Raw genomic sequence first — 15,395 nt, 5'->3', positions numbered from 1 at the left:
GACCATCATGCGATCGAAGGGAAGGTAATGTTAAATATACACGTACTAACTTCTAGGTCATTTGCCGCGATATGTAGTGAGCAAACTTTCAGTAAAATATTTCAACTAATGTAAAAGGAAAAGTGATGTAGATCTGAATTCCCTGCATAATATATTTGACAAATCGTGATGAAATATCCCAAAATACTGACCAGAAAGCAATGAAGCCATACTCTGCATTTGCAATGACCACACAATTATATAGCCTAAAAGATTTAATCATGATCGTCTAGGTTTTGTGGAACAAGACGCGATAACAAGCCTTGTCAGGGATGAACAAATACATACATACACACACACACACACACACACACACACACACATATATATATATATATATATATATATATATATATATATATATATATATATATATATATATATATATATATATATATATATATATATATATATATATATATATATATATATATATATATATATATATATATATATATGATACACTGGGGAATGATATCTTCACTCATTAACTGTGTCTACAGAGAGACAGCAAACAAACATAACATAATTACCTTCCCAAGCTGCCAGAACAATTTTGCTTTGTCTTGTTGGTTGTTTAGAATTGACCAAATGAAAAGATCCAGAGAGGGGTTCTCAAACCCATGTTTCGTCATCACATCTTCACCTTTCAAAAGAAATATTCATATCAAATTGTATGAATAGATTATAATTTTAAAATGCAAGATTGACTTTTAAATGGTCCTCAAACGCTACAATTCAATTTTAATTAAAAAAAAAACGAAATTACACTGGTTATGCATGCTTTATGTCCTTGTCAAAGGAACATAAACTTATAAACTTAAGTCCGAATGGTGCTTTTGCTATCAGCTAATCAGGAATAAGCTTTAGCATGTAATGTTATTTGTGATTTTGAAACATAATCTCAAGATCGAACACTGGCTTAAGAATGTATTACTTTTTGGGCTGATTATATGGTTAAAGAATAAATGCTATGAGATTGTCGTTTTTAAAAAGATGACAAATATGAAATTATTGTCTGTGTTTCTCCAGATATGTAACATCGTTAACAATTATAATGCGTACATATTTTATATCAGTAACAAATTAGCATTTTCAGCTGTAAGGAATTCTCCTTATACTGAACCAGTGTCTTACACTCGCTAACTATTTTACGGTTGAAAATTAAAAATATCTTTTGTTTTTGCAAGATTTTAGTTCGTACCCCATTAATGCATCATTTATATTTATATTATATATGCAACAGATGGCAGTATTAAAATAGATCAAGTAGGTGATCGTTGCAACGTGCACCCACGTTACGGGTATAAAAAGTGCACAAATACATACATCACATTTTTTAGATTTTCAAGTATTCTTAATGTTTTACAATAAGTCTACAGATGCATTTATTGTTTAGTTTAGAAATAATTTGAGAGCAGTCATTTGCTGGAATCAATTATTTGCTTGAATAAATCAACATTTTGGAATTATTGTGAATTTATTCAAAGGAGATTTCGACAACGCCATTGTGATAAATCTAGCTTGTTCAAGGTTAATTGTACACTAGCATATTCAGCGCGTGTAATTCATTGGAACAAGCTATTCAATTGAGTTTGATAGCACTTTTAAAGTTTCATTTTATAACTTTGAGAATTAAGCTATTTGGTACTAAATTAATTCAACATAATCGAAATCATATGGATTAACTTGGAAGGTTATATTGGAATATCACTAGAAAACATGTCGTTTGAATATGAAAATATATGTCCTTTATTAGCGCAAGTGGAAATTATCCATTTTATAATGAATTTCAAATAAAAAGAATCACTACTCATTAAGTTTTCATTACTTAATACTGGAATCCGACACCAATGTTGTTGAAGCGCCATCAGTTAATGCTGTTTAATTTCTGGATTATAATCAATCAGTAAACCGTGAACACAAAACAACTAACTTGTTTAACATACTGGTAAATAATCATAAAGGCTTTATGTTGTTTTATGTGTATTGATTGGCAAGTAATTTGGCCGTTTGGCCAGGTGGTAATACAATTTGTGTAAGTAGGATAGTTTCCAGTGGCCACTGGCAGGTGTTGTATTATTTGTAAAATGAAGATATGAAAAGGGGTTGAATCAAACATTCAGGACGGTGGGAGGGCACAAATGATCATATACATGAGCAGCAGAGGGGGTGAACAGACCACATAATCCGAGCAAAAGGGTATTTAGACAAAAAAAATCCGTGCTCATAAAGGGTGAACAGACCACGTAATCCGAGCAAAAGGGTATTTAGACAAAACAAAATCCGTGCTCATATATATAGGTCATACCACGTCTATTTTGTGTTTGTCCCAAACAAGATTGTAGACGAACCTCCTCTGCTGCTATATTAATTTAAAAATTGTTATATCAAAATAATGGTACATCCAGAATCTCATACTGCAAGAATAGCACGAGAAAGACTAGAAGCAATTACAAAATTTCTCCCCGTGCGAGATTCATTTAGAGACAATTTGCAAGCGCAGCAAGAAGCACACGTTGCGTACGAAGAAGACACTAAAAAACTTTTTAAACCCGTCACTGCAGCTACTGAAAAAGTTACAACAGTCATCAAAGAAGATGTTCTTCCAGTATCAAAACAAACAGCAGAACAAGCTGAAAAAATAGCAAAAAGAACTAAACAGACAAAGAAGATTTTACGAGATCTTCCAACCGATACAGCTGCGGCTCAACCTCCTGTTGGTGAAGAAATACTTGAAGGTATTGGAAAACATCGTACTGAAGTCGCCGACGTGAGAAAAGAACTTGCTCCTAAACCCAAACCAATAAAAGAAAACGTAGAATTGATTGCAAGATTTAAGGAAGGGTTTGTCGAAGATATTAGAAATACTAAAAAAGAAAAATTACCTGAAAAATATTAATTAGTATATTTAATAAATCTGGTATTTTAAAACACCGTCATGAAACATTAAGTGATGATAATCTTATTAAATGGATATATCGCGTATAAAGAAACAGAAGACAAGCTAGAGATGATGATTTAGAATATAGAATACAAAACTCTTGATGAAGAAGAAAAAACACTTTATAGAGAGAGACTGGAAGAACTAGAACAAGAACAACTTTCCCAGTATCAACTTCCTCCACCTTTACAACGTAAACAAATTTCTGCGCCGGTAATGACATTTACACCGGTAGATTCACTACGTGAATTTCGAAGTGACTCACCCGACACACCCCCCCCCGGTCATCACTGAATCATTTTCTCCGGTAATGCAACCACCAGTATTTCAAACACCTCAAGATGAACCTAAAAAAGGTTCTGGTTTATGTCCTGATAATATAATTAATGACGTATCACGGTTAGAAGTTCTCATAGGAGGAAAATGAGCTGGAAATAATTCACCAGAAATAATTAATGAAGCAGCTGATATTTGTCGGCGATTATTTCAAGGTGGTATCATGGATACCGGCGTTTACCGAGAACTTATCAATGATCTTGTTGATGACTAGTTGTTAGATAAATAGTAAATAAAATAAGATGATAGAACAATAATCATCGTAAATCCGTATCGGTCAGAGCGGTAAACTCGCGATTACCAACCTATAGAGCAATTTAGGGAGATGGACTTGGTGATGTTGTTCAGGGGTTGTTTAGACGGTTAGCCCCAAAAGTAGCGCCTGTTGCAAAACAATTATCGATGAAGGCTATTGATGTTGTTCGTGAAAAAGCTCCAGGTGCAATTGTTAATGTTGCTGGTAGGGCTTTCTCGGCAATCAAAGAAAGACTAGCACGATTATTGCGACGAAGATCACAACCGGTAAAATTACCAAGTACTGAAATTATGCCCGCAGATGTCAGTAAAATAATAAATCAGGCTGCAAATCAAAAACTAGCGGCGTTAGCAGATCAATGACTCGGTGAATCAGGGAATAATATTTCAAGCATGATATCAGGAAGTGGAGTCTCCAAATCCGGTAATCTTCGTGTTAGACGAAAATAATTATAATAAATGTTCAAGCGTATATCAGACACAGCATTTGACATGGAAGCACCTGTGCGTAAAGATGAATCTGTGCGTGATTATCAGTTTTATTCTTATGAAGCACGAACACCAGATCAACGTGTAGGAAGAATTGAACTACAAGTTCATGACACAAGTAGATACTTTTTAACCGCTGAGGCTTTTCTTGAGGTAGAAGGTACAATTGTAAAAACGGATAATACTAATTACGGAGATGCAGTGAAAGTAGGTTTTGTCAACAGCGGAATCATGGCATTATTTAATAGCGCCACATATATGATCGATGGAAAAAATATTGAATCAATTCAGAATGATGTCGACATTGCTACAACAATAATTGGTCTAGCAAGATATTCTGATGATTTTACAAGATCAGCAGGTCCCACAATGATGTCTGTGAAAGATAATTCTGGTCACCCTGAAAGCAATCCGTATGATATAAGACGACCAAGAAATTTTGACAATAACGCGGATGCTGATGTGGCGCAGGTGGTTCATGGTTCTAATGAAAATTTCGACTTGGGATATGCAGCGCGTAGAAATATGTTGCTAGGAGCCAATAGAAGATTTTCATGTACAATTCCACTATCGCATATTTTTGGATTCTGTAGAAATGTTAGAAAAGTTATTTTTGGAACTAGACACACGGTTGTTCTGTAAGAAAGAGTGATGATAACGATGCTCTGTGGAGACCCATTGGTGATGCTGGTAAAGTAGTATTATAGAAACTTTCATTGTGGATAACGGTAATGACTCCAACGATCGCAGAAGAACAAAAGTTGATTTATTTCATGGACACTGGTGGTAAATCCTTGTTGTCATGGTTAACAACAAGCACGGATAGTATACAAACTGACGTTAACGGTCAGTTTACATGGCATATAGCATCACAACAGGGTGTTTCTGCACCACGGCATATTTTTATGGCTTTTCAGATCTGTGATCGATCAGGTGATCAAACTCGCTCTCATATGATATTTGATAAACTAGGTATTACAGATATTTCTTTACGGATCAACGGACAACAAGAACCAACAGAGAATATACAAGTAAATTATGAACAAAATAGTATAGGACGTGTATATCATCGTTTAATGTCATTCATGGGACGTGATCAAAATGTTGATACTGGGTTGCAAATATCACAACATGATTTCAGAACTTTATATCCGATTTATCATTTTTCGCCGGAGCATCTTGATCTATCAAAACAATCTGTTGTTGATATACATCTTAAAGCAGCATTAAATACAGGTGGTTTTGATTATAGAGCAATCGCGGTCATACTCAGCGATAAAGCGATGTTACTTGAAGGTGGTAATGGTCGAATGAGAGTCGTTGATGCACCAGTGGAAAATATTTAGTCATGTTATTTAGAAAAATATTATTTATATAAAAATGTCGTATAGTCATGTTAATGTTGCTCTGACCCCCGGTCAGGTCAAAAAGCTTCAATCAAAAAACGCCAACCAGCGGGACTAAAATATCACTAAAACGAGATCAGACTGGTGGTGGTCCAAACAAATTATCGTTGACAAATAATCAGATTAAACATTTCAATGAAGCCCTAGAATCAAAAACCAGAGTTCAATTCCATCTTTCTCCGAGCGCCATCAAGGACATGGTTAAAACGGGTGGTATATTTCCACTTCTTGCGGATATTCCAGCTTTAATAGCTGCTGCTGCCCCAGCCGTAGCAAAAGCAGCCGCGTTAGGTGCTGTTGGAACAGCTGCTGGAATGGCTCTTAAGACAGCAACAGGAAAAGGATACAAAAAAGGGACGAGGTCTAAGATTACCGGGATCTCGCTGGGGAAGAGGTCTGATGTTGCTAAAAAATTAAAAATAAAAGCCTTTAGAGGTGTTTTTATGCGAGATCAATTGCCGACCGACCAAACAAACTCGAAACAGGTATTATTAATCTCGACTCGAATTCAGGACCCGGTACTCATTGGGTATCATACGCGGCTGATCCACGTGGAATCGTTTATACTGATTCGTACGGGATAGCTCCACCTGTTGAATTTATCAAGTATGTCACACCACTTCACGCGCAAATTTGGTATTCAACGCTACCAACACAAACAATGACAGATCCGCCAATATGTGGCCGTGAATTATTTAATGTACTTAACGCTGTATCAAAATCATCCAAACCGCCACATAACGTCGTGCATGATTATACAAGCAACCGATTCGTTTTAAACAAATCTTGGATCTTAGATCTTATATAATGGTTGATATTTACGGAAGATCTTCATCTACCAGTAAGAAAAAAAAAATCCGACGTTGATCTGTCGAAGTACGCAACTAAAGATGAACTCGCTGATATCATGAACTTGGCTGGAGTTAACCCAGATGAGGTTGTTATTTTTCAGGATCGATATGGTAAACTAAAAACGAGCAACATCAGATGGAATGATATAATTCGACGAGTACTCGGTGCAGTTACGGATAATATTCTTGTGTTTACTGACAGCGGCAAAATCAGGGATTCAAGTATATCGTTTACAACCATCAGAGATGAAACTGCAAAAAATGTTGCTACTCGCGTGAAAAACACCGGCGACATAATGACGGGTGAACTCAGCATGAACGGAAATAAGATAGTAGTTTTAAGAGATCCAACATCCGACAAAGACGCAGCAACAAAAATATACGTTGACGTCAACTATAACACCGTAGATGGTAAATTATGCACGTTGCGGGCCGAGTATGACGTTCACGTAGGCGCTTTTGCAAGACTTCGAAGAAACTTTCAAAAAACCGATGATGCCACGGATAAGTTCTTTGGAACTCCTCCCGTCATCGACATGAAACATTCTAATATCAAGACCAACATTGACACGATCAAACAGACACAGCAGGATATCGTAACGGGGATTCCTGATATCGTTAACATAACCAGTTTGATTAAAATTCCAGCCGGAATAACGCCCGGGCATATTACAAATATCGTATACACGGTGTCATCTGGATTCGCAACATGGTCGCAGCAAAATAAAACTATCAGATGTACCGCAACATGTTGTTTGTGTTTAGTGCTGCAAAATTTGAAATATTTACAACGTATCCATGGCGTCATTCATCTGTAAGTTTTCCGGGGTTGTATCTGTTATATTAAATAGCGGAAGTGAAGACATTTTTATTCTGGAAGCAGCTGATAAGAAAGTAACTGCAACATCTTACTGGTGGTGTTTGGAATTTGTAGCTAAAACACCTAATTATTTACTACATAAAAATATATGGATGGTGCACAATACAGGTACAATCAAGCGCGTGAATGGCAGGCAGCATTAAAAGATCGAGTTGAACAATATACAGTAAAAGTAAAGAAGTATCGACGACGATTAGTTATCCTTGATGTGATTGTTTATTCAGTATCCGCTGTTGTTGCTGGAACAGGTGTGATATTATCAGCGGTGACAATGATGGCACCAGTAGCTGTAACTATTTGTATTTCAGCAGCAACAACGATTGCAGGTGTGCTTAATATCATCACTAAAAAAATATGTACCTGCACGAATGAAAAATTATCCGGTTACATAATAAAATTACACACAACGACGGTAGCATACTCGAAATTGTCTTCGTTGTTATCAGCAAGTCTCAGTGATGGAATTATATCTGATTTCGAGTTTTCAATGATGACTAAAATATAGCATGATGGTATCGGTATTAAAGATACAAGTACTAATAATGACCGAATTGCTCCAGCAGATCGTGACTAATACATCTCCACCAAAGATAACGATGATCTCGGTAAGTTAAACTAATCCTGAATTTAGTATTAACTTCCCGACTGCAATTCCAGTAAAGGAAATAGCACTGGCTCAATTACGGGTATATTACAGCTGGCCAAATATCAGATCAAAATGATTTAATGGTACACCAGCAAATAATTCGCTTGTATTTGCTGACGCGAACAAACCAGATGGTACTCCTGACTGGATACATGTTGGAATACCCACTGGTAGTTATGAAATTGAAGAGATCAATGAGGAATTTCAACGTAGAATAAAATCAATAACCGGAAAAGAAGCAAAAATATCGATTAACGTTCATGAACCGACGCTGTCCTCGACGGTTGAGATACATTCTCCTGATTATGCCGTTAATATTTATCAATCCACGATAAGATCAGTACCAGGTTGGCCGGATGTTCCCCCAGTGTATGAAGTACCACCAGAACCAACTCGGGTTGATTTTACTTCGACAAAATGTTTTCATCCTAATTATAAAATGAATTATACAAGTTTTTAGTGGAACATAGAAAAACGAGTATGGGATAAACGGGATCAATTTCGTGTCGAGCGAACTGGTGAGTACTACTGGCTCTTACACAACGCTGATGGTGGTAATAACCTGTATAATTCATTTTACGATATAAATATCAATAATGTCATTAGTATCATAAATTCAGATCACGAAGAACAACTGGTTAATTTACGTATTCTTTTTAATGAACATTTGTCAGATTTGACATCTACGCGTGAAGAAATTATTAAACGAGTAGAAATTTTAAATCATATAGCTGATACTATTGAATATTTTCATAATAGAATCATAAACCTGGTTTTTGAATCATCGGGCGATTATAGAAGGTTTTTCGCAACCAAATACAAAATACCCGAAGGTGATATTACAACGTTTAAGTTTCCTGATTATAATCCAGACAGATTAAGAAAATCTGTCAATGACATCATTAATGAGTTTTATCCTAAAATACTCGATGCATGGAGAAAACTAGCACCACCTCCGCTTGTTCTCAGACATAATAATGATCCACATGGCGGCGGCAGGCATGTATCTCCGGGAATCGTTAATATAACCAGCACGATCGTGGTCAATCTGGTTTGTGACGTTGTCGGTGGCAGCTATCAAATAGATCTCGGAAAATCAAATCAGGCTCAACAGGGATATATTTTATATACATTTACACCACAAGTATCCCCTGGAAGTTTAATCGTGCAAGAACCAACTAATCCTGTGTATCTGCGGTGTCACAATAATAAGTTAACACGAATAAATTTTAAGTTCACAGACCACCTTAATCGCTTAATTGACATACGTGGAGAAGAGCTTGTAATAAATCTGTATGTGAAATTTTAATTAATCCAGTAAATATTATTTAATGTACCAACACGTGAGGGTTTTTATACATGACAAAGAAGTACTTGAAAACGCCATCAGAACAGTGCTTTCACAACCTCCAAACACAGAGCAATTTAACATTAATTTAGTTATTGATGAATACGGAAACGAGGATTTCTTATTAACACAAGAACTGTTAGATGAGCTCCGTCGAGAACATATTGTCGCGATCATTTGAAACAGAGAACAGATTCTAAATTATGTACACTCCTGTATTAAACTCGATCAACTTAAAAAAAATAATATTTCTAAATAAACAAATAAATAGATAAAAATATTTTGTATTATTGATATGGTGATTGATACTCAAAATTATACAAATCAATCAGTTTTGTGATTCTGATGGGGTGATTCATACTCAAAATGATACAAATCAATCAGTTTTGTAATTCTGATGGGGTGATTGGATCTTTGATCAGAAATATTTTATCATATATCTTTGATTTTAATATTTTATTTTATTTTATTTTATCAGAAATATTTATTTTATTTTATTTTATTTTATCAGAAATATTTTATTTTATTTTATTTTATCAGAAATATTTATTTTATTTTATTTTATCAGAAATAGTTTATTCTATTTTATTTTATTTTATCAGAAATATTTATTTTATCAGAAATATTTCAACATTTTGTCAAATTTGTTATTTTTTCAGCTATTTTAGTCGATTTGTCAAGGAAAATTTGTCAAATTACAGTTTTTTGTCAGGTCAAACCTCGAGCGGTTCTCTAATTGATTTATCGATAAATCGTCAAAAATCCTCATTTTTTTAGAAAATTCTGAGTACCAACTAGCACATCAATTTCAGAAAAAATAAAATATTTCAGAAAAAATAAAATGTTTCAGAATAAATATATAATTTAAGAAAAAAATCAAATATTTCAGAATAAATATATAATATTTCAGAAAAATATATATTTCAGAAAAAATAAAATATTTCAAAATAAATATAATCTCAGAATAAATATATAATATTTCACAGTAAATATATATATTTCAGAAAAAATATATAATATTTCAGAAAAATATATAATATTTAAGAATAAATATATAATATTTCAGAATAAATATAATCTCAGAATAATATTTCTGATCAAAGATTAACCCGTTTACCGAAACTTTCATTTTCATTTTCACCAGAATTATTTTGTGCCACTCGAGGTTACCTGCTGACAACATTTTTCTTAAGTATCTTACGCGGGTACTGATTGGTTTTTCGTTTCGTACTCGCTGGATAATCCCGATCTGACCTTTTCTACTGCGACAGAAAGAGGAATAAATTCATTTACTTGATCATCGTTCACCATAGCCAGTGACTGAAACATAGCTGCCTGAATCCTCTTTATGAACTTATATTGAGATGATGGAACATACTTATTTTCATTTTTATAGTTCTTCTAATGTTTCAAAATCAGATATTATTTTTTCAGATTTAGTTCATCAGATATATTAATTCCGTTTTCTTCTAGCTTTTTAATAGCAGAAATAATGTTTTTGATATTTTCATGGTTCATTACAAAACATGTATCAACCACCAGTTGATATGTGGTTGGAGAGGTTCTGTTGAGCGAAGCGGGGCTGGCGGTGACCCAATTATTATAAAAATCGCAATTATGCCTAACCACCGACAGTTGTCAGCCATGGGGATTCGATCCTGGACCGCGAGCGTCACAGTCCAATACGATACCGATTGACCTATCGAATCAGTTAGCAGTATATGTTTTAGAAATTAATATATAGCTACGGTACATATACTTACATTAAAACAACGGTTTCTGAATAATAATAGTTTCTACATTTAAATACCTGTTTCTACATTAAAACAACGGTTTCTGAATATATCTGTATTAAAACAACGGTTTCTGAATATATCTATAAATATATAAACAGCGGTTCCTAAACAGACTGCAAATACAAACCTGCGAATCAATAACAGCGGTCCTAAGCGGTATGAATACAGCATGTTCCACCTACAGATCGATTTGTACCATAACAACGGTTTCTAAGCAGATTGTAAATGCAGCATGTTCTGCCTATATACAACTACCTTGCGGATCAATAACAGCGGTCCAAACAGATTGTAAAATTACCTCAATTTCTCGTAACAGATCTAAAAATAACTCCGCTATGTTGTATGATGGGAAATACGTTTATATATTTAAAAACCATAAATATACTTCCACGAGTAATTAATTACGAGGTAAATGGTTAAACCGACTAATTACGACCATAAGAAATCTACGAATACAGAAGTAATCTCCCTTTCGTATGGTCAAAAAATAAGTAGTACATGGGGATACTGTGACCCAAAATAATAAATAATTAAAAAAAATAGTTAATAAATATAATTCGAGGTAGTGATGATAATTATTGATATCGGAAGGTGATTTTTTGTTTATATTTTTTGAGAAAGCAGCTTATATATATTTTCTGCAACTTTTTGTACCGAATACGAGTGAATGTCAAATTATTTCGCAGCAGCACATATCGAACGAAATATTATTTCTTCACCGGTTTCTATGTTTGTAGAATTTACAGCCCTCTTTCCGATTGTTTTACATCTTCCAGTATTACCACGTGCAGAGTTCTCGCTTTGTGTAACAACTCGAAGGTTGGATAAACTATTATTTTGAGGATCCCCGTCAATATGATCGAGCACAAGACCATCTTTAATCAACTCCTTGTGACACTCGTAAATGAAACGATGACAGAGATAAGGTTTCTTCCCAGCAGGAAACATTAGCTAACCAGTATTAGTAACAAAACCAACCGGTCTTTTTAATCGACAATTTCTGATCACACCATTACGATCTGATTCGTAATTCTTGATGACAAGATGTGGAACAGATTTATTTTGCTCCATTATACAATACTATTATTGTTTAAATCATTGTTTGTCTGAAATCTTGATATATAATCCTCCACGGATTTTATAGCGGTTTCACTACTATTATTTTTTTTGTCATAAGTTCTCTGAACCGTTTTCCACCGCTCTTTCCACGTAATTACGTTTTTCCTCGCACTCCAACACCACATCGCAGACACGGTATTGGTCCTAGACTTCCTCGCCGTATACCTTGTAAGTGCATTCAACAAAATTCCTTTCTGCAGGATTTGTTGCATCGACTTACTGAATCGATCATCAACCATTTACATGGAGACATTGTATATATAATATTTTTGATTTAAATGTTTGTTTTAATTACATGAACGAATTCGAGAAATTATCCCAAACTAGGCCTTCTAAATATAAATTTATTCTCGACAGATTATCTCCTGACTTACCAGTACGAGATTTGGTTGATCGGAAAAATAAAAGTTTGATCTCGAAAATGCATGATGCCAAGAAAGAATTTTACACGGATGGTGAATCTCATGTATGGTCAACGTTCAAGATTATTCGCAATACTGTCAAGGACGCTACAATGAATGACAAACGAGCGGCAACTATCATTAACTACATCGCTGAGTACGAGGGTAATCAAAAATATTTCTTCAGAGTAAAATTTATTGTACTAACAGAAACTGATAGTTGGATTATCCGTGACAAATATGATCCTGTCCTTGGTAATAATAAAATTCCCATATTAAGTAAAAATTCCAGACCGGGTCTATTGACTGGTATTGACAAACCATATTATGAGCGAGCGTACCCTGTAACAGCAGTTATTTATGGAATCTATGAGATAAATAAAAAACCCAGCGTTGATAAACTGACACCCATGAAATTTTCAAAAATAAATTGTGTAGCCGAACGAGTAATAGAACATTTTACAAACGCCATGCGTGGAAACGGATTAACTGGTTTAAGACGTGAAAAAATAAACTCGTGGGCCGATTCAGTTAAGGATACCGGTGCTACAATAAAAAATGTTGCTGAATTAGGAAAAATATTAAAATTTCCAATCAAAGTATCAACGATAACTGGGGAAGTATTGTACGAATCAAAATATAAATCGAATGGACCTCCAATAAATGTTATTGATCATAATGCGCACGCATGGACCAGCGCAGTAACCGTATTTCCACGTGATCGAACTGTTAGATTTTACCCCTCCCCCCGGATAATTATGGGGGAAGCATGTTTGATTTTATTAACGAAATAAGTAAAAACGATCCTGTATCGGTATGGTTATTTAAAAGTAATGAGGAAGGTGGATTTGATCAGTTTGTTAGACCAAGCGGTGAAATATCTCGAACAGAATCTCTCCACAACGAGATGAAAAATCTCGCGAAGAAGTTTTTAGAGTGCAAGCACTCCACGGAAGATACTGACAAGTTACTAACTAATTGTTTTACCGTTCCATCTGTTGCGGCTCATTTCGCTAGAGAAAAAAAATTCATGGAAACCAACACGATTTGATTTACTCGAGGATGTACGCGCAAGTTGCGTCGAATACGGACATTGCGGATTGTGGAATACCAAGTATAATTACAATGATGTTATTTCGGTTGATATGGTTGCATGTTATCCGGGAAGTTTTCTAGGATACGGAGATTGTTCTGTGTACTTTAAACGATTTGGTCACCCCACAAACAAGATGACGCGAGTGGCAATTAATGGACCATTACCTGATTTCGATCTGACTGGATTCGCTTGTGTTGAATCATTCGAGTTTAACGAAAATCTTCACAAGATTTGTTATGTTTGGTTCGGTATACATTTTTGTGAAAAACGTTGGGCGTCTATAGTTTCATTACGATATATGCTAGATTGTGCGATACTGACATCGTTGGTGGTTAGTGAGGTAATTATATCATATCATGCACAGACCGAAGTTTGGTTGCCCATGCCAGATTCTATCAGTCTCGATGAAGTTATTAAGGAATTTAAGGAAAAATGTCCTGGTGTTTCCGGCGACGATGTTATCAAAGAAGCTCCTAAAATTCTCGAGACTAAACTTAAAAATAAGGAAAAAACCGCAAAAGATCTCGGTAGAAGAATTATAGGTAAATTTACCCAGGGTGGTGCATATGATCATAAAAGACATTACTCACGATTAATTTTAGATGATGCCGAATACGATTTTATAATCGCTGATACAACAGCGAGAGATATATTTGTAATTCAAGAAAGTGTTTATTTATCCGACGGAACAAAATTGGGTATGATCGTTAGTTACATAAATGATGTCTCCCCACAGTATACTCATCTAATATCTTCTATGTTGTCTTATGTTTCTATAAATTTAATTTCGATGATTAATAGATTTCCTGAGACCGCAGTCAGAGTCGCAACAGATTCGTTTTATATTTCGAGTAAATATTTAGAGTCTGTTATGGAATTTATAAGTAGTGATGAACGATGGAGTTCGTGGAGAATAAAAAAAGAAATACTACACAATTATACAGAATCAGCAGACGTTCCGATGAGAAATTTGTATCGTAAGGGTAATAAAATATCAGAAATGTCGAAAGCGCCGCCGGTGAGTGATCCAATAACTATATATAAAACGGTATATCTCAATGGACCTGGTGGATGCAGCAAGACGACTCGAGCAATTAATGTTTTTAGAAATTCAGAGATGATCGTGCTGACACCCACACACAGACTTGCACGAGAGATGAAACAACGGCAAGTACAATCGCGCACGTATCATAGTTTCTTTCGGTGGCGCGGAGATACATGGACTCCTGAACGAATAGGAGAAAAATATATACCTAAAATAATTATTTGAGACGAGATATGTACGGTGTCATTGAATACATTAAAAACGTTTCTTGATTGGTTGTTGACGAAAAATACCGCTATAATAATGTGTGGCGATCATGGTCAGCCGCCGCCTTTTGTTGGACCATCTCCACATGATTGGTTAAAAAAATTCGTTGATTATTACGAAGAAATAGATCATGATCATAGAGTTCTTGATGCAAATTTAAAGGAGTTTAAAAAATTAATCAGATTACAATAAAAAAAATATTCAGTGTGAAATAATACGCGGAGTGATCTCAGAGACCTCAATGAACGATTTTTTGAATTTATGGAGACCCGACGATTTGATAGTAGCAAGCAGAAAAATAATCAGAGACACTTTACAACAGCAGTTATTTCAGCTGCATAAAGAAAAATACTCAGAATTGCCAGTTCCGTTATGTTATAGACCATCAGATGAACGAAAACAAAATATTAATGTTGATATTCCAGGACAGACTGAGAATCAGAATCTCGTATTAAATGATATTGTCGCTGTTGATAT

At 34.8% G+C, this 15,395-nt stretch overlaps 1 protein-coding gene across 1 annotated transcript in view; it reads right to left on the bottom strand.

Moving 5' to 3' along the window:
* LOC149791454 (transient receptor potential cation channel subfamily M member-like 2) overlaps window positions 1-15,395 on the bottom strand; it is a 117,073-nt gene that overhangs the window by 74,050 nt on the left and 27,628 nt on the right. The window contains exon 12 of the mRNA XM_089971361.1: window positions 573-685. Coding sequence (XP_089827487.1) covers window positions 573-685 — 113 coding nt within the window. The remainder of the gene's footprint in view (window positions 1-572; window positions 686-15,395) is intronic.

Source organism: Sinohyriopsis cumingii, chromosome 9 (assembly GCF_028554795.1).
Source record: "Sinohyriopsis cumingii isolate HCF-2022 chromosome 9, ASM2855479v2, whole genome shotgun sequence".
Taxonomy (NCBI): Eukaryota; Metazoa; Mollusca; class Bivalvia; order Unionida; family Unionidae; genus Sinohyriopsis; species Sinohyriopsis cumingii.
Note: the sequence above shows the minus strand (reverse complement) of the source record. Positions and strands in the feature narration are given on the sequence as shown.